The sequence below is a fragment of the Amyelois transitella genome, chromosome 3 (assembly GCF_032362555.1).
Source record: "Amyelois transitella isolate CPQ chromosome 3, ilAmyTran1.1, whole genome shotgun sequence".
Classification (NCBI taxonomy): domain Eukaryota; kingdom Metazoa; phylum Arthropoda; class Insecta; order Lepidoptera; family Pyralidae; genus Amyelois; species Amyelois transitella.
The window spans coordinates 1,083,316-1,105,470 of NC_083506.1; the positions used below are offsets into that span (position 1 = coordinate 1,083,316).

Genomic DNA, 22,155 nt, shown 5'->3' on the forward strand with positions numbered 1-22,155 from the left:
GCAAGTCTCCCTAATCACTTGGCACAACGCCAGAGTCAATCAACCCAGATATTGACGCGGAATGAGATGCATTCTCAAAGTCGTAAAGTATGATGAGCGATAACACATTCTATTCTGTACCTTGTCATTTCAAAACAACAGTTTCTTTTTAACTGCATTCAAGGAGAAAAGATGGTTCTCAAAGTTTGACCTATTTGTATGTTTTAACGTCCACGATTCTTCTTCTTCTTCGTCGTAACCTTTTCCCACTTTCTACGCGGGGTCGGCACAGTTTATTAGTTTTTTCCAATTACATCTGTCAATTGCCATCTCACTGGTTACTCCCTTTCTCCTCTTACTATCCTTTACGCCATCCATCCATCTCTTATATGTCCACGATTACCTATGTCGCGTTTAATTCAACCGAATTTGATGCGGTTTTCAGGGAAGCGTTGTTGGCACACCAAGGAGAAAGCTAAAGATTTCAAAAAAGGAGGATAACGATTGGAGGCGGTTCTCTTTTTACAAAATTATTGATTGACGCATTTTAAATATAATCAGCTGCGCGTGTTACCGATGTTGCTATAATTGCTTTAGAGATCGTCCACTTTCAAACCTAGGCTATTTGACGAGGAAATATGCAATTAGAATATTGCAATAACGTATTAATTTCACAAAAACCTTCTAATTTTGTAATTATTTTAATCAATACTTGAAACCGTTCTAAAGGTTTTTCCAATTCTTTTAGATGTTATATCTATCAGGCGGTCGAGTTAAATTAAATAAATCGAAAACGTTTCAAGAAACACTTCGTGTAAACTTTCATGTTGCATCTATTGTTATTCCAAATGATAAACATTGCATCCGATTCGCACACTTTGCTATTGAAGCTGCGATGGAACATAAACATGTTTTCCGAAAGCGGGCCGTTGAACAGAAATGAATTTAGGGCACCTTGACATCGTCAGTATTGGTGTTGGTGGGAATTGGGAACACGTTAGGGTTAGTTAGTGTTCATTTTCAACAAGAGTTTCCGAGTTCATAATCTTCATCTTTGTCGTTTCGCTCTTGGCAGAGCGGTCGTGGTCACAATGAGAACAACACTTACTGCGTTTATAATATTGAAAAAAAGATGAATGTCCAGAAGTGTACAGGAAAAGGGTGGCTGTGTGGGAGTGAGATGGCAAATGTTAGAACAAATTGGAAGAAACTAACTAGACTAATATAAGATAAATGGCCGGTGCTCTGTCAAGTTACACTTTAAGGCAAGATCTAGAACAGAACAAAGTCTAGACTAAAGACCAATATTCTGAGTTTAAATGCATTATTTTTCTGTTTAAAAGCAGAAAAATAGTGCATAAATTGCATATAGAATGATGAATTGCCTCTGATTGCAGGCAAAATACCCTACGACTTACTCAAATAGTAACACTTGTAATTTATTTACTGTTAGTGTTTGTTAACGTATAAAATATTTGACTAAAAAATTAAATTTCAATTTTTATCCGCAAGTCGATTGTTGTGTATTTTTCTGGTGGTTTCATCGTAAGAGTCTTTGTTGCTAGGACATAGTAAAATTTCCGAATTTATTAATAATGCCAGTCGATTGTTAATTCTTGGCAAGCTTCAGTTAGTAAAACTTGGCTACCAAATTGCTATTAAACTAATTGAGAGTTGAGTAATATTTGTTTTCTTGCCTTACATTTAGCTTTCTGATCAAACAAAATCATATGCGCTTGCGTCAGTTATCCTAAAATATCATGACAGATGATTTGATTCACGCATCTGTTCATGTTACCTACGTTAGATACAAATTTCAATTAAGCATTTCATTTTTTAACCTGGTAAGAACGTTCGTGGAATTCCGTTCAACACGAATGATATATTGTAAATTGTTATAAGACTTATTTGAATTAAACGATAAATATATTGACAAACAGCTGTTGTCCTGAAATGTTTAATTCGAGTTAGTTACGTTAATTCTTAAATAATTTAACTTTTCTCATACAAATACCATTTCAGGTATCAATGATCAAGAATTTCACTCTCTCGTTTTGATCTACGTTATAATTAGGTCAATCATCTGCATCTAAACGGGTTAATCCCGCGCACGTGTGAGAAGTAGGTCAAGGTCACCAGGCGTCACACCAGAAGAGATCCTTACCACCATCCGATATACGAGAACTCGCACAGAACAAGAAATATAGCATTGCTAACTCATCCACCCACGCCTCCGCCTCAAAATAAACCAGACGCTGTAATACTACACCGACGCGTAACATTGAAATGGGGGAAAAAATCACGATATTTTCGCGAGCTAAATATAACACGTTTGGTAGTCACTATACCTGGGTGTTGAGGGTTGGTTGTTATCATCGGTTTCACGAGAACACTATCACAGACACACACTTCACTCGGACGAGTGGTCGAAGGTCGAGGTATCGCTGGAGCGTGCGTGGTGTTCGCAGCCGCGGCTCTCAAACGACTGGTCTTCGGCTGTGCCTGAGCCGTCCACCGCTAAACATAGCCCAGCGGTGAGGATAATGATGTTGATGTGACGTCGCTGGTGTCTGAGCCACGGTCAGCCGGCAAGGTCGCATTGGGAAGTCCTGCTGACGTAGCGGGTTGGTGGAGCAGACTGGGTTGCAGGCATCTAGTCAACTTGTCTCTTTAATCTAGGCATGTCAGAAATATCGTTCTCTTTAAGGCGTTTTATTAAAAAGGTAATGTTACAATCATTGATTATTTCATACTAGAGGTCGCCCGCGACTTCGTCCGTATGGAAATCCTATCAATCCCGCGGGAACTTTGGGGTAAAAAGTAGCCTATATGTTATTCTGGAATTTCAGCTACCTACGTACCAAATTTCATCGTAATCGGTTCGGTAGTTTTTGCGTGAAGGAGTAACAAACATCCATACTGACATACTCACAAACTTTCGCATTTATAATATTAATAAGTTTGTTTCTTACCAGTCCACGCTCAGCGTAGGCTATCCTACCAACATTGATTACTAATAAAGGTTTATTTTCATTGAGTACGTAGCGACGGTCAAGCAAAGTATGGGACCACCCTTAATCACAAGGTGTATTGTAGGTGCATCAAAATTCCCGATTATTCCCTAGGAGACAGCCTTTTAATAAATCCTCAGCTATCCATAGGGAACCCAATAGTAAAGAATGCAATACCGAATGATAAGAGTATTAAATAATAAATAAATAAATATATACGGGACTAATTACACAGATTGAGTTAGCCTCGAAGTAAGTTCGAAACTTTACTACGAGATACTAACTCAACGATACTTTATTTATAGTAAATACTTAGAATGATAAGAGTGTACAAAATATTAACAATTTAATTTTAGTTACTTATAACAGATAAAAATATGAGTCCCAAAGAAACCGACATTCAGTAGGTGTAACCATAAGTAACAAACAAATATTTGAACAATTATGAAATGTTGTGTTTTAATAGCATAACGCAGGAAGTGAGCGAATAAACTTATTTCTGGATTTGAGTCAAGTGCGTGACGGCCATCTTAATGCGTAGGATACCACTGTTATAGCTGAATGTACTGTTTACGTGGTTTTTGTACAAAAATATTCAACTTATAACTATTTATAGGTTATTTCTCATGGAGGAAGGAAAGGACTAGAAGATGTGTCATCTTAAAGCTGATAGACAAGAATACCCTTTCAAGGTAGGTACTCTGAACTGCCATAGAAATGGGATTCATTATAATATTTTTATTATGTAAGTTTTTGACATAATTTGTATAGGTAGTATGTAGGTAAATATTATTGTTATTTTAATTCACATACCTAATATATGTATTGAAATCATTAAAACATTTTTCAAATTAGACGGCCTCCGTAGCGCAGCGGTAGCTTGCCTGTGACATCGGAGGTCCCGGGTTCGAATCCCGGCCAGGGCATGATGAGAAAATAACTTTTTCTGATTGGTCTGGGTCTTGGATGTTTATCTATATAAGTATTTATTATAAAATACAGTATCGTTGAGTAAGTATCTCGCAACACAAGTCTCGAACTTACTTCGAGGCTAATTCAATCAGTGTAATTAGTCCCGTATATATTTATTTATAAATTTATTTATTAATTTTTCAAATGTATACATTCACGGTCTAGATTAAAGGCCTTTATTCATAAATTGACGACAAACACGGATTAAAGGGATTGTTTTATGGCCCCAAGGTAGTCCACGCTCGCTCTGTCAAAACACATAATTATTTCTGAGATCACAGTACCTTCGTGTATGACAATGAAAGAGTCAGTGACCTTAATCAAGTCCTAGACTTTTGCCAAGTCAGCAACAATCCTAGACATTGTCATAACAATAATTATACGGGTAGGTAAATAATGTTGTTTTTTGGCATTAGGCAAGGCGCGACCGCCAAGGAAATGGATGAAATAATTAGTGGAACCAAGTTTATTTGGCAAAGCTTATGTAAACACACTATTTATGACTATCTTACTCATTCATCTTTACATGGTTATTCACTAGAACGCAAAACTCACCGGAGGTACACTATTATTAACTCCTTCTTCCACCTGGCTTGCATCCTCTCCACTCTGGAGAGGTGCCCGGGGTATGCCTTGACCATGGATGCTGCATTAGGTGAGTCAGGTTACAGGTAGCGTCAGCAGGTACCGTTAAGCAGGTGTACCGTAAGCAGGTACCGTCTGACCTCCGCAACTTTTGCAGGGGAACCTAACCCGTATTGTATGCACCGTAGTCTGCACATCCAGTCCCTGATGAATTTGTACCGATTGGTGGGGTCTTGGATCATTTTTTATATAGGTATGTCATATAAAAATATTATGATTGTCTTAGTTTCTGTATTGAGATTCGATCTCTGCGATATAATTCTCTGTTGGAAAGCTCCAATGCAAACACATCAAATTATGACTTAATAACGTCTGCCCCCCATATGAGTTCGAATTGACAGCAATAATGCCACAGATAACGCGGCGCACGCGAACTATTCTGGTTTTGGCGCGGTGCCCAGCGGCGCCCGGCCGCCGTGGTGGCCGGTCCGGAGAATCGGGGATTATCCCACAACGAACACCAAATATTATCTTACTATATACCAGAATCTCAATTCCACCATAAAGCCAAACAGCTGAACGTGGCCTATCAGTCTTTTCAAGACTGCTGGCTCTGTCTACCCCGCAAGGGATATAGACGTGATTATATGTATGAATAAATATCAGAATACTCGTATTAGGGGTATTGTATCTTAATCCCTCTTAGTGCAAAGGGAACTTAATGATGTGAAAGAAGATAGAGCGACCAGAATGGAATGCTGAAATGCTTGATTAATCACGTCTATATCCCTTGCGGGGTAGACAAAGCCAACAGCCTTGAAAGTACTGATAGGCCACGTTCAGCTGTTTGGCTTACTGATAGAACTGAGTTTCATATAAACTGACAGGTTGCTAGCCCGTCGCTTCAATGAAGAATCCCAAGTTTATAAGCTTGATCCACTAAAAGAATACGATTGTTAATGGGACAGGAATATACAGGGCTCTCTCACTTGTTTGGAGAGGAGCCTGGGGTTTGCAAGTGGCTAAGATCGTGAAGCAGGTGAGTCGGGTATATAAGGTATTCCCGGCCGGTCTCCACAACCGCAACCTTACAGGAAAGCTTAACCCAGATTGGATCACGGTTGTAAAGATATCTGTTTACTCATGATGTTTTCCTATTACCAGAAAAGAAGATCATTAGGGTACATACGCTAATAAGCTAATGTACTAAGAGAACGAACATATATTTATTAAATTAATAAATAAAAAAGAATACTTATAGAACCTACTTAGTGACATCCATAATTGGACTACGAATTGGTCCTTTCATTAATAAAGCATCACTACATAGTATAAAACAAAGTCGTTATTTAAGTCTGTTAGTATGCTTAAATCTTTAAAATTACGCAACGGATTTTGATGCGGTTTTTTGTAACAGGTAGAGTGATTCAAGAGGAAGGTTTTTATGTATAATAACATTTATAATTTTGCACCCGTGCGAAGCCGGGGCGGGTCGCTAGTTGATTATATTAGCAAAACATAATTTTCAAGAGGTGAGAGTAACGCTATCTGTTTAACTCGAAATGAAAGAAAACAAATGAATATTTTATACATATCAGACTCGAACCACTTCATTGCGGATGAAATGGTTTGAGTCTACTAACAATAGATGTCGCTGTTCAAATTTATACTTTAGTTCCACACGAAAAACATAGATGTCGCATGAAATAAAATTTGTTGTTTTTACTATATTTACTAGTTTTTAATTCATTTTATGATGAAGACATTAATTTACCTGGAAGTATTCATTCACCACAGGGTCCGTGGCTAACAGATGCTGCGCCAGGGGCTCGTCGCGGCAGTACGCCACGTGTTTGTCGAACTCCCGCTCCATGCGCAGGAGTGCCCGCCCGAGCATGCGCGGTTCGCCCGCGTAGTACTTTATGCCTTCCAGTAGTGCCCTGCGTATGAAAAGTAAATTGAATTGTTGAATTGTTTTTAAGGAGTATAGGAAGTCCTATAAGATGACTACAACAATACAAAAATACAACTAAGATGCTGAATTCTCATATAGGGAAGTCCCTATATGAGAATTCAGCATCTTATTAGCAGTCAGCTGTTTGTAGCAGATGTTATAATAACAGCATAAAGGACAAAAATATTCTACCGTTAGTCTTTGTCCGTTTTGTTCGCTTTTGTAATGAGATCTGCCTGCATCTTGCCGGTATATGGACACTATTCTAGAACCTCTCTGCCCCACGGACCGTCCGTTATATACGTTACTTCCTATTGACTTCTACATACATACCATCATGCCTGTCTCCCACTGGGGTAGGAAGAGACTATGGCCTCCACACTCATTACTCTTTTCACGCTTCTTCGACGATTACAGGTCCTTCTAATATTGATTAATATTGATTAAATGGTACTGACTCCTGATGATAAACATGTCATATACACATATACAAGGTGGACAGTTAGGATAAAGGTTCCGGAGCATAGTGGCAAAGAGCGCCAAGAAGAGAAATACATACATACATATAGTCATGTCTATATTCTTTGCAGGGTAGACAAAGCCAACAGCCTTGAAAAACTAATAGGCCACGTTCAGGTTTTTGGCTTGATGATAGAATTGGGATTCAAATAGTGACAGGTTGTTAGCCCATCGCGTAAAAGAGTTAATAAGCCTATACTTTTGTCGCCTTTTACGACATCCATGGGAACTAGACGGATTGGCCCTATTCTTTTTTTAATTGGTGCCGGTAACCACACGGCACAAGAGAGAAATACATTTATAACAAAACATCGCTCGCAGACTTCCAAATTGCACGTGAGGAAGACTCACGTATTATGGAACTCGGCAATCTGCTTGAAGTTTGAGAACAGCAGTTCCCGGTTGTCGAACACCGGCTTGGGGGTGATGGCTTTGTCCATGGGCTTCATGTACCGCTTCACCACCTGCTGCATGTCGCGACCAAACTCCTCTTCTGTCTCGATCAGCTCGCGCACCACGGCTCTGAAAAAAATTAAGACTTATTAATATATATCAATGTAATGACGTCTTTATCCCTTACGGAGTCGACCTCAGGAGTAGGCAGGGCATACAGTCTTTAAAAAGATGAAAGGTCACGTTCAGATATATGGCTTTATGGACCAGATGCTAGTCCATCGCCTTTAAGAATTACTAGTTTATTGCCAATATAATTCGCAATAAAGTTTTCTTCCCTTCAAGGCTACAAATAACATGACAATATTTGCGAGGTCATTTTCAACTTAAACTTTTCAATTAGATTGCATTGTTTGTCGAGCGACCACACTTTTTTTTATAGCATCGTGCCCCGTGATCATCGAGTCAACATTTTCCAAGTTAAATATACAATTAATATCCGAGGGATTAGATCCAAAATCAGAAATACACTACGCAAGGTCATGGGAATGATAAATACCGGATTGTACGAGTTTGTGACTCAGAGGATCTGCATGTACCAAGTCAGGTGCCAAAAGGTAGAAGTGGGCGGGTTAGAATTGTGAATGAATCCAGAAATCACAATAATACATCGTTATGTGCCGTGTGCTTTTCATATCTATACTTATATTATAAGAAGAAGAGTTTGTTTGTTTGAACGCGCTAATTTCAGGAACTACTGTTGGAATTTTTTTTTGCGTTGAATATACCATTTATCGAGGAAGGCTTTAGGCTAATTAACATCACGCTGCAACTATAAGAAGCAAAGAAATAATGGAAAATGTGAAAAAATGGGGAAAATTATTCATATTTGAAGGCTTCAATAATGTCCAAAATAACTATTCCACGCGGACGAAGTCGCGGGAACAGCTAGTAAGAGATAAGAGAGAGAATGCGATGTAGGTACACGGTACCTACCTGTTTCTTTCTATACCAAAGTTTATTCAAATTCAATTCAAATTCAAAATTTTTATTCATTATTATAGGATACTATAATATCGCTTAATAATTGTCAAAACGTATGGTTTAACAACATTGGTTGACGTCAAATAAATGCTGCCGCTGCCAAGTGCAGAAGAAGCGGTAACAAACTGCACTGCAGCATTTTCTTCAACAACGTCAAATTTACAATATTAATTAAACTTAGAATAGAACATACACTTATACATTGAAAAGCGTTTTAGGTATCTCAGTTTGTATTTTTTTAGATTCAAATTGTAATTACTCTTTATTTAAGTAATTAAATAAGACTTGAATAACGATAGTAAAATAAGAGTAACATAAGCAATAATATAAAACAACGAAAATATTATTTTGGATTTTTTTCTGTCTGTCTGTACTTGATACATATTTCATATCCCATGGCTTGACTCCTCACAGGGAGAATGCAACAAAAACATTTTAACCTGTAAAAAGCTATCGCTGTTTCTTTTTTTATTATGACGTAAAACGAGACAGCTATATATATAGATAGTTTAATGACAAACAAAATCACGTAAACATGTTAATCGCGACATGTTGTTTCAGCTGGCGCTGCTTGTAACGAGACAAACGAGTAATTGGGTGTCATAATGATTTATAGGCGTCAAGACGCGGATGTGCGCGCGCGCATACGCTTATTTCTGGAAGTGTGGATGCAGGTGCGCTTGTACGGCTTTGTTGGCAATCTGTGACTGACAAATATAGATAACTATATTTGTCAGTCACAGATTGTTTGATTGGTTTCGTACAGTTTTAATCAAAGATCTGAGTCACTTACTTACATCATAAATATTACAAGATTTGAAGAAGACGCTGTTCACGTACCATTATCCAAAATTTAAACCTGACAATAAATAATAATGGTGATAGTATGAATTTAAATAAGAGTATTATGGAAATCACGGTACGAGTTACTGAATTATTTTTAAGTGATGCTATTTCGGATAATAAATTTTAAAAAATCACACAAAGTGTCACATTTCCAAGTCTTCAATACATATTTTTTTCTATTAATTCTCTATATGCGGAATGTGGTCTATCAGTCTTTCAAGACTGCTGACTATATCTACTTCACAAGGTATATATATATATATATATAGACGTGATAATTAATTGCTTTGATAAAAATTGTTAGTTTTTACCTCAACGCACTGAAACTCAAGGGTAAGACTGAAACCAATATTTTAAGCGCACACGACAAATCTATATTAATGACAAAATGTTTACAATCATAAGTTCATACATGCCAGACAAACAGACATTTAGTGAAACTAATGACCAGTCTTGGCGTCAGCTCGATGACTATTTATTGGGTGCACATTTTGGTTTAAGACGTGCTGTCTAAAGGCATAACGTGGACTTATATCAAAATAATGATGACAAATGTAATAACAGCTCTTAGAAACCTACATAAGTACTTAAGAGCAAAGTTTTGATCATACTTTTTTATATAAGGCGTAATACATACATACATACATTTATATGTATGTGATTATTCACATATTCATCTCTGACAACTAGGCAGAGCCAGTAAAGTCTCAGAAAGACTGCGAAGCCACTTTGAATTGTATGACTTAATTATGGAATTAAGATCCAAATAGTGACAGGTTGTAATCGCTTATAAGAATCCCAAGTTTATTTGCCCATCCCTTAGTCGCCTTTTACGCTTACTCGGAAAAGAGATGGAGCGGTCATATTGTCAAGTATAGGCAACCATACGGCACTATGTGTGATTCCCGGCACCAGTACAAAAAAGAATAGGACCACGCTCCATATCTTTCCCATGGATGTCGTAAAAGGCGACGAAGGGATAGGTTTACAAACTCGGCATTCTTTTTTTAGGCGATGGGCTAGCAACCTGTCACTATTTGGATTCTATCATTACGCCAAATAGCTGAGCGTGACCTATCAGTCTTTTCAAGACTGTTGGCTCTGTCTACCCCGCAAGGGATATAGATGTGACCATATGTATGTAATAAACCTGCATTGACATTGCTCATTAACGTCATGTATATACATATAACAGTGGATAAATGCCGGAAAAGAATTTCAGAAAAACTCGATGACTGCTTAATTTTCGTTCCAAATAACTTTACTTCAAGAATTCTTTAAAGTGTCCAAAAATACAGTACACTCTTCGACACGATGAAAAAGATATAATGTTGATAATGTTTCTTTTGAAGAAATTAGCACTATAAAACTGTATTTTTTATTTACCATACTCATTTTCCTTTCAGATAAAATGTAACGTTTGTTATGTATTTTTAACTTGGGATTAGTACCAGCTTTGATTTCTCAAGATGCGTTCGTTAAACAAAAATGTTTTCATTTTTTTTTGTCGTACGTCCCTTGATTCCTTATCTGTTATCTATTTAAGGACTGGAGGAAAAATTTTTGAGTAAGATCTCCTTACGAAAGTTTAAATTGTACCCGTACTATAATAAAAAAAAGAAATAGGCGAATTATTCGTTTTTTAAAAACAGATTTCAAATGTTGTGGTTCATGTGTCATGGTGTAAATTTTTGCTAAATATGTATATGTTATATATTTTCTCGTATTTTATATGTATTGTTTCATTTGATCTGCACACTCTACGTTATAAAAATCCTGCTTAAAGACTGATAAAAATTTAAAACAAATAAACAAAACCCTAACAAAATAAAATGAAAATGGAGCCAAGTCGCAATTATATTTCGGCGCACGAGTTTCGCATTATCTTGGATTACTTTCAACACTCACAGTTATTAATGATACCAAAACAGAACCAGGTTGGGTCACAGATGACAAAGGGTTTGTTTGTTATGAGACGAAATATATTATGAGTATGCGAACAAAAATAAAAAAAGGGGTCATAATTGTGAAAAGTGTATTAAACTTATATAGGTATATTTATCCACGTAACAGTATAAGAATATGGTACAAGTCGATCAGTCAATTCTATCATTAAGCCTAACAGCTGAACGTGGCCTGTTAGTCTTTCAAGACTGCTAGCTCTGTTTACCCCCAAAAGGGATATACATACATACATACATACGGTCACATCTATATCCCTTGCGGGGTAGACAGAGCCAACAGTCTTGAAAAGACTGAATGACCACGTTCAGTTATTTGGCTTAATGATAGAATGGAGATTCAAATAGTGACAGATTGCTAACCTATCGTCTTAAAAAGAATCCCAAGTTTGTAAGCCTGTTCCTTAGTCGCCTTTTACGACATCCATAGGAAAGAAATGGAGTGGTCCTATTATTTTTTGTATTGGTGCCGGGAACCACATGGCACAAATGGGATATATGTAATGTATTACATTAATAAATGACAGTTGTGGTGTGACGTTAGAAAGTGGAGCGGCAGCACGGATTGTTCTGTCACTTAACGGCGTACGCCAGACTAGAGCGGGTGTGTGCAGTAATACAGTCAATTGGAGTAACTTTGGCCTCTCAGGGTAACATTAATCCATATTTTTGTAATTACTTTGATTAAATTATCGATAAAAAGTATGAATTAATATTGAAATTTAAATTGTTGATATGAAATACGATGGAAAAATGATGATTAAAGTACTTGAAACGGAAGATAACGATAAATACGTGGGACTATGTTACCCCGAAAAGGACCAAAGTTACCCGAATTCACTGTACAAGTTGTTGTAAATCTCAACGATTATAATTGTACGACAGTACAATATAGACGTGATTATATTCATATGTACTGTCGATTGATTGCAAGTTTCTAAGACTACGGTTATGTAGGCAGTCTTGATTGTTGAGTCAATAGATTCTTAAGCTGAGAAATACTGTTGCGATGAAGTGAGTGAAAGAAGTGTCAAAAGAGAACATGGTGAAAAAAACTACAATTTCCGTTGAAATTTTTAGAATTTTCCACTATGCGTCTACTGGAGGAGATTTCTATTGAAATAAGTAGCAACTTTGTACTAGAATTACTTTATTAAATGCGTACGCGTATGTTATTTTGTGTACATAAATAAATTACATACATACATACATACATAAAATCACGCCTCTTTCCCGGAGGGGTAGGCAGAGACTACCTCTTTCCACTTGCCACGATCTCTGCATACTTCTTTCGCTTCGTCCACATTCATAACTCTCTTCATACAAGCTCGGCGGTTTCGGGTACTTTTGACCTGACCCTTTACCAGGACGTCCTTAATTTGATCAAGATACGTTCGTCTAGGTCTTCCCACTCCGACCTTTCCCTCCACACTCTCCTTGTATATCTGCTTAGTCAACCTGCTTTCATTCATCCTCTCCACATGACCGAACCATCTTAACATACCCTTTTCTATTCCTGTAACTACATCTTCTTTCACATCACAACATTCCCTTATCACGCTGTTCCTTATCCTGTCACTCAATTTCACACCCATCATACTCCTTAACGCTCTCATTTCCACTGCATTTATTCTGCTTTCATGCTTCTTTTGCCATACCCAACTTTCACTCCCATACATTAATGTCGGGACCAACACGCCCCTGTGCACAGCCAGTCGAGCCTTTTTGGATAGTTTCTGACTGCTCATAAAGGCATGCAAAGCTCCATTCACCATGTTCCCCGCGTTCACTCTCCTTTCAATATCACTATCATACTTGCCATCTGATGTAAACTTTGATCCTAGATATACAAACTCTTTCACTTGCTCCACTTTTTCTCCTCCAATCAAAATATTACATGCTGTCATTTCTTTCTCCATTTCAAAAATCAGTGTTTTAGTTTTACTTACGTTCACTTTCATTCCTTTCTCTTTTAAAGCTTCGTGCATACAGTTTACCATCTCCTGTAACTCCTCCGCTGATGACGCCAGTATAACCTGATCGTCGGCATAGAGCAGACATTTGACGAGTAACTCATTCATCCTTAATCCACTTTTAGACTCTTTCAAATCTGTCAAACAGCTATCCATAAATAGGTTGAACAGCCACGGTGACGCAACACATCCTTGCCTAACGCCTTTCTCAATCTTAAACCACTCAGTGTGCGCTCCGTTTATCCTGACACAAGCACTCGAATCCTCATATAAGGATTTCAGTGCTCGTATTAAGAGACTGCTCACCCCATGCATAGAAAGTGCTGACCACAATTCATTCCTCTCAACTCTGTCATAGGCCTTTTCCAGATCTACGAATGTGCAATAGACTTTTTGGCTCTTGGCCAAAAACTTTTCGGCTATGCACCGCAAGGAAAAGACCTGATCAGTACATCCCATTCCCTTTCGAAATCCCGCTTGAGCATCCCATATTTTGTCATCATAAATAAATTCAAATTCAAAATTTTTATTCATTATTAAAGGATACTTCATATCGCTTACTAATTGTCTTACATAACACAAACTTAAATCTTTGACGTCAAATAAATTACTTAAAAGTTTACTGCCGCTTCCAAGGCGTCAGTGCAGAAGAAGCGGTAACAAACTGCACTGCAACATTTTCTACAACAACGTCAACTTCACAACTATCCAAACATAGAATAGACTGCTAATAATACTTAATGCTTTTCTCAATATTATTTCACAATGTCACCTCAAGATTTTCACAGTATTTCCTACACGGGTGCCGTGTGGTTCCCGGCACCAATACAAAAAAGAATAGAAACACTCCATCTCTTTCCCATGGATGTCGTAAAAGGCGACTAAGGGATAGGCTTACGAATTTGGGATTCCTTTATAAGCCGATGGGCTAGCAACCTGTCCCTTTTTGAATCTTAATTCTATCATTAAGTCAAATAGCTGAACGTGGCCATTCAGTCTTTTCAAGGCTGTTGGCTCTGTCTACCCCGCAAGGCATATAGACGTGAAAATATGTATGTATGTCTTTCCTGCACGGAATGACATACATACATATTGTCACTCATTTGTCATTGTCCCTCATGTAATAACTAGATCTTATATCACTCCTGCATCATTCCCAAAGGTGACCAAGGACCTAACAATCATGGAAAGCTTAGACCGGATAAACATATCAAGGTGATGATTACGATATAGGTATACTTCAATCAAAAAGCACAATAACATCGCGGAGTTATTGACTATGCTAAAGTACAGACAACCGCATATCAAGTTGGAATTTGATGGCGCGGTAATTGAGGCGAATTTGTTTTTAATTTTGGTATGTTGATATGCCGTTGACTGTACTATCAAATAAACCGTGAAACAACGGTTTAAAAGTATTGATTACTTTTTACTTCATCTCTCCTTCTTTAACGGTACAAAAAGACATCTGTGACTCAAACGAACGCAAAATCATGCAGCTGTCGAAATAAATCTCGTAATTAATTGCTTCGAACATTGGAAAAGACAACGGGGCATTAATATTTTTACACGCAATAAAATAATTTGCACAGTTTACGAGATACAGGCCTAATGGAGACATATGGGATGTGAGGTAGTGACGTAAAGGGACGAGAGAACAAGAAGGTTTATCATATATTTTTTAAGATAACTTAGATAGATAGATACATAGATAAAACTCTTTATTGCACCATAAGAGTAAAACATACAACATACATACATATAATCACGTCTATATCCCTTGCGGGGTAGACAGAGCCAACAGTCTTGAAAATACTGATAGGCCACGTTCAGCTGTTTGGTTTTATGATATTACTGAGATTCAAGTAGCTAGCTCATCGCCTAAGAGAAGAATCACAAGTTTATAAGCCTATCCCTTTGTCGCCTTTTACGACATCCATGGGCAAGAGATGGAGTGGTCCTCTTCTTTTAATAAATACCTACTTCTTAACCGCTATTCGTTTCACCGTCGAGGCAACGACGGATACCCCTGGGGATTCTGATTTGCTTAACTACTTCATATCAAAACTAGTTTTTCGAAGGGGACTCCCCCTTAGGAAATTCTAGAAAAAACTGTCTATGTTACTCTAGAAGGTCTCTTAAATTTTTTCTCTGTGCCAATTTGGCACAAAAGGCCCATTTGTTTTCGAGATTATTCGTTACAAGCAAAAATACAAATCGTTTACTCTTAATTTTATTATTATGGATGAACAAAAGTAAACTTACTGCCTCCTGGCCGCCAAAGCCGTCTGGTCCTGTTCCTGAGTCTTCTTCTCGTGGAGCACCCCCGAGGGTACGTACCCTTGCCGGGTACGGATCTCCCCACCGTCCACATCCTCCACCACTCTGACCAGCCATCTGAAATGGGATGAAATTATTTTGTTAGTCATCTGAGTAATGTAAAACTTGGAATTATTTTTTAGGCGATGGGCTAGCAAACTGTCGTTATTTGAACCTCAATTCTATCCTTAAGCCAAATAGCTAAACGTGGCCTGAATGGCCTTTTCAAAACTGTTGGCTCTGTCTACCCAGCAAGGGAAATAGACTTGACCATATGTATGTATCTGAGTAATGTTCCAGCTACGTCAGTTTTATATCATGATTTCAATGATTCGCAAATTGGTCACTAGAAATCAACTATCAAGTACCTATCAATTTATTAAATTCATAATTTTCATTAAAATTACATACATATAATCACGTCTTTATCCCTTGCGGGGTAGACGGAGGCAATATTCTTGATAATATTTAAAGACCACGTCTAGCTGTTTGGCTTAATGATAGAATTGAGATTCAAATAGTGACAGGTTGCTAGCTTAACGCCAAAAAGAAGAATCCTAAGTTAATGAGCCTATCCTTTAGTTGCCTTTTACGACATCTACGGGAACGAGATGGAGTGGTTCTATAAATTTTTTATTGGTGCCGGGAACTACACGGCGTACAATTTTTACTGCTATCTAAATACAGTTTCAACTTGTCTTCTCACTGATATTTATTTATCTTGCACATTTGGACCAACGAAAATCTGGAAATCTAGCCTAGGCAGGTCAATGACCTACCCATTTCAGACATATGACGTCACGGCAGTCACTCTGACAGCTTCTAAAAGCTTCCGGCGTATAACAATGGGATATTTTTAAACAGTGCCAATATATGAGGAAGTGAGTGGAAAATTCTGGAAATTCATCGTCTTCTTTATAATTGAGGACTTTCTAGTTGAGAAGTTTTTAGATGGTATTCTGGCAAGTCTGAAAATATTATCAAAAAATGTATATATCTTGCCGTGTGGTGCCCGGCACTAATTAAAAAAGAATAGGACCACTCCATCTCTTTCCCATGGATGTCGTAAAAGGCGATTAAAAGATAGGCTTATAAACTTTTTTTTTAGGTGATGGACTAGCCATCTGTCACTATTTGGATCTCAACTCTATCATTAAGCCAAACAGTTGAACGTGGCCTATCAGACTTTTCAAGACTGTTGGCTCTGTTTACCCTGCAAGGGATATAGACGTGATTATATGTATGTATGTATGTATGTTACAAATACGTTCTTAAAATCTGTGAAAATAGGTAAGCAGTAAACAACATACACCTTCTAACGCCTACTTTCACATATAAATGTTATATTTCTACCACAACAACATTAAAATATATTCCTTCACATTCGTGATGTTTATTACGACACTGAAATACAGTGGGTGACCGTAATAAGTCATATTAAATAAATAGTTACTGCGAAACGGTATATAAATGTGTCATACAATAATATTTCACTTTGAAAACGATCTCATTTTTGTAATAGCCGCTCTCTAGGTAGGTCTACTGGGCTAGTAGTTAGAAAAAATCAGTTTCTAATTTTTTATTTCATTTATACATACATATTATCGCTAGTATTTAGAAGAAAAAAAACAGTTTTTAATTTTTTATTTCATTTATACATACGTACATATAATTACGTCCGCGTCCCTTGCGGGGTAGACAGCCAACAGTCTTGAAAATATTGATACTGACGTTCATCTGTTTGGCTTGACGATAGAATTGAGATTCAAATTGTGACAGGTTGCTAGCCCATCGACTAAAAGAAGAATCCCAAGTTAACAAGTTTATTTTCTTAGAACTTACTAAAACGAAATTCAATGGGGTATCTTAAAAGTTAGGGCGCGTAATTAAGGGCAATGACTAGTTCACATAATCAAAGAGTTTATCACCTAAAAATAACTGACTAGTCCTTGCGTCAGAACGTTAACCTGCATTGCATTCTATGATATACAAACATACAGATCAAAGTATACAGTGGCTTTTGTAATTATAAACAGCCCTACATCATCATGTACAGTCGCCTGCAAAGAAACATGACGCCTCTTTATACAAACCAAACTTGTACCTTGAGTGTGAGTTGATGAACACGTAGGCGTGTGGTTTTATGATAAGTAAGGACCACTCTCTCTTTTTATTGATGACGTAGGAGAGCGCAAAGGGCAGAAGCACTAAAATCTATCCAGTTTTTTAATATCACCACCATGTATAATAAGTACGTATTGCTGGTTAAAAAAGATTACTGTGCGCTTAGGTGTTTTTTTTAAAATAGTTATCCTATTTTAAAAGTTAATTTATGGTAAACGATTGTTAAATCAGGGAGTAATAACTACACGAATTCCAGATTAAACACCAGACCCACAGATATGAAACTTAGGAGAGAACGGCTGAAAGATAAAGCTATTGATTTTCCAAATTGACAATCAAACAAAACATACATTCATAAAATCACACTTTTTCCACGAGGGGTAAGCACCTACTAACTACATATTTTATGGTACTCTTGACCTGACCCTTTGCCAGGACGTCCTAAATTTGATTAATATACGTTCGCCTAGGCCTTCCCACTCCGACCTTTCCCTCCATATTCTCCTTGTAGTTGCTTAGTCAACCTGCTTTCATTCATCCTCTCCACTTGACCAAACCATTTTAACCCTTTTCTATTCCTGTTACTACATATTCTTTCACATCACAACATTCCCTTATCACGCTTAACAAAACATAGATGTCACATTTTTTACGCACAGACCAATGACTCTTGCTGATGAAAACATCGAAATGAATATAATTTCTTGATTTGTCAAAACACCCAAAACCGTGGGTGGAGTTAATTGTAGACATGTGTTATTTTGCTGTGTTTTTCTAATGAGGCTAATTTAAACAGCGGTTATCTGTTAATGGATTGTATAGTGAAAAAACACGCTTTCTCTTTGTCCGCATAATTAAGCGACACAAGAAAGAGACGTGTAAGTAAAACCATAAACAAATCGGATGGCATTATTATTTTTTAAACAGGTTAAATAAATGAAAAGAGTTAGGAGTGTGGATGAAACGAAAGAAGTAGATATGCAGAGATCGTGGCAAGTGGATAGATGTAGTATACCCCTCCGAAAAAAAAGACGTGATTTTATGTATTTTAATAAAAAAAAACGTCTATGGTGACAATGATTAAGCATTTAATATATTACAACAAAATCAATTACATTTTATTTAAATTACCAAACATAAAAATAAACACAGGTATTATACTTATTTTTACCATAAAATAAGAAAGTAATTAAATGGCACACATTACCATAAAACTACGTTATATCCGACTTTTGAGTGATTATTTGAAACTTTCTAGAGCAAATAAATAAGATTTAAATCGAGGTCACAAATCCTAAATAATGTAAGGATTACATCGACACTCAATCACATAAAACAAAATTACGTATTTACAACATTTTGACCATTCGAACATCGCCACCCTACTTCTTGAAATCCCAGCGGAAGGCGCTGGCGTTTGTAATTAGGACAGACGGACAAACACATCGTATTCATTGCTGTATACATACATCGTTCTACTTTGTGAGCTAAATTAATCGAACTATGATGTACAGTGCCATTTTCCTTAAATAGACTGCAAGGTGGGGTTGTGAGAGATGCCGAGAGCATCTAGTGAAGTGCAGAAAAACTTATTTCTTCAATATTGTTGAACATACATACAAATATTACATACACATAACACAAAATAGAATACCTTTAATTGATTTTTTTTCCTCTTGGCTTTTTAGTCTCAGTAGCATCCTCACCACTCCGGAGACGAGCCCGGGGTATGCCTTTGACCATGAACCCTGGATTGGGTGAGACAAGTTTTTACACGAAGCGACTCCCATCTGACGTCCGCAACTTTTGCAGGTAAACCTTACCCGTATTGGATCGATCATGGTTACACATCCAGTTTCCTGAATGTTTTCTCACGATAATGTAATAGATATGTTCCCCGTATCACTTCCAAATTGGCTGTATCAGGAAATGTCACTCGCCGAGACATAGCGGTTATGACAACAACATTTAGTGAATGTTATTCTGCATGCCCGTCACACAGTAGACAGGTTTCCCACGCAAAATAGACTCGTAGTTATGACAAACGGTATTTTACGTCAATTGTTTGACGACTACGCAAAAACGATTGTTATAATTTTAGAACTCATTTATTTGGTGAACTAGCTTTTATGCGCAGCTTCGCCCGCGCCAATTTAGCGCCACCTACACTCGCGAATTTAGCGCCACCTACCAAAGAATTTAGGTTTCTCGTAAATCCGATTATTTTAACCGGGATGAAAACTACCCTACGTCTTTCTCCATACTCTTAATTATATAGATACTCGTAAGTACAATATTTCAATAAGATTAGTCCAGTATATAACGCGTGAAGTGGTTAGAAAGAAACAAACTTATTTTCTTGTTTATAATATAATTTGGCATTTTATAACTAAAAAATAAAATATTTCATGTCTATTACGTGTCGCTTTCACAAGCAGTTTAACGTAAGTTTAACCAACCAAATAATGATCCAAGTAAGGTTTATGTTTTATTTATATAACACGACTATAATCCAGGTCTACACAACCCACTGCCACAATAATAATTATTACCGTCGAAATCGCCAACATAACCTCAAAACCTAATCCACAAATCCATACACCGATGTCCAGAAAATTTATGAACTCCAATTCCTTTGAAGCTGATCACCAAGGAGGCTATTTCTGACCCTGCGCCATGAACTCTAATGAGGTTTAGGATGTGACAGTTATATTTAAAAAGTTTTATGGATGGCGCAATGTGGAATAATAGATTAATTGAAAGTAATCAAGTCTTGTCAACACAAAAACATGTTGAATTTGTTGAATTAGGTTTTCTTGTTGAAATGAGTTTTGAAAACGTAATCCTGGAATTATTTAGTTTAATTTTATTTTCATCAGTAAAGTTATCGTCAAAAAATGTTTTGGGGAAAAAATATTAATTGCAGCAATACAAAACATGATGAAAAGTACAAAGGTTTAAAGAAAATCTAAGGCATAGAAAATTTAATAAACAAAAATCAACATGAATTGTTCGTTATTTAAACCAGTCAAAAAACTAGATAAACAATTCATTGGCATTTTCACGATAACAAAAATAAAGAATATAATAAAAAAAATTAGAAAAATAAAAGATTTCAAAATATCCCAAATTATTCTCAGTACAAACGAAAAAAAAAAACTGTTCATGAAACCTATAAAAACTACATAGAGAAGTAATTGAAGTGGGATGAAATAACAAGCATGGTTAGTCGTTTCGTAACTCGTTAACGTTACTAGCTATTAAAATGCTGTAAAACTCTATAGAAATAGCTGCCTAACAGGTGATTTGAAGCACATTCTCTTTGACTAGTCTAGTTTCTAGGAAACTAGATGTTTTGCAATAAAATTGTTTTCTAGATTTTACAGAGAATGAAATTTTCTTATAATTTGCTTGTGTTTTATTGGTGTATTGTATGCTTAAACCTATATAAGAACAATACTATAAATAACTAAGACTACAATAACATTGTTTACTAGAATTTTCGTAGAAATACATAAAATATATATTTTTTTAAATATTTTATATCTAAAATGTTTGTTTTAAAATTTAATTTTGTGGAATTGTTAGAAACGAAGAAGTTTAAAAAGGTATCATAACCATCATCAGAAAATTGAAAAAAAATGTGTCGTATGATAACTATAAATCAAAAAAAAATTAAAGACTATCCCACAAACTTAAGAATCTAAGGCAATGCAAAAAGACATGAAAATATGTTAAGAACATTTTAAATATTTTTTGCGCAAAACAATTTTTCGACTTGACCGATTTCTGATGTTTGATGTCAATCTCAACAAACTAAATTAGTAGTAACATGAAGCGAACTGGGACACACAAGGCAAACGACTGTTGTAATTGTATATCGTTGTCTATTTGTTCAAAAAAAAGCGTGGGAGGAAAAAAGGCAAGTTAATAAAGCTAATAATGTACGTAGATTATTTCTAGAACGGCTGCCACGCCAATTTTTTTTGACCGGTTTAACATGACCTACTCAACTCTGTTGCTCGCTGCAAATGTTAGAGAAAATGTATAGATTTTGAGGGTTCTAGATAATTTGGTTATAGCCGTGTATATGTATTCGCAAAATGACTAGTTACGAGCTTCTTAGAAAGAGGGACGTTGACCCAATCAATCTTGGTTGTGAAATTTAAGGAAAACTTTAATTTATCTATAAGTTTTGTTGAAACAAGCTGTTTTATTTTTTTAAACTTAAAGCACATTAGCATGTAGCAACGGTTGAATTCAATGCTATTTTGAAATAAGGTTTAGTTTAGTTTTGGTTTAGTTAAAGGTGAAATTAATTTAGTTCTTTGGTGCATTATGGACAGCATTTGAAATCATATCGGTTTTTTTATGTTTGCAAAGGTTACAATGTTTTTTTATAGAAATTGACGAGACTCTTAGGATTGTTTACACTAATTTATAAAAATCTGAAATAATGAGAGAAAAAAGTCTTA

The 22,155-nt window shown here is 36.4% G+C and overlaps 1 protein-coding gene across 7 annotated transcripts in view; it reads right to left on the reverse strand.

Annotated features, from left to right (window-relative positions):
- The window catches only part of LOC106133368 (obscurin), a 144,588-nt gene that overhangs the window by 63,589 nt on the left and 58,844 nt on the right, over positions 1-22,155 (reverse strand). For all 7 annotated transcript variants that reach the window (XM_060950165.1, XM_060950166.1, XM_060950155.1 and 4 more), the window contains 3 exons: positions 15,503-15,634; positions 7,372-7,542; positions 6,322-6,487 (listed from right to left, as the gene is read on the reverse strand). In XM_060950165.1, the coding sequence (XP_060806148.1) occupies positions 6,322-6,487; positions 7,372-7,542; positions 15,503-15,634 (469 nt within the window). The remainder of the gene's footprint in view (positions 1-6,321; positions 6,488-7,371; positions 7,543-15,502; positions 15,635-22,155) is intronic.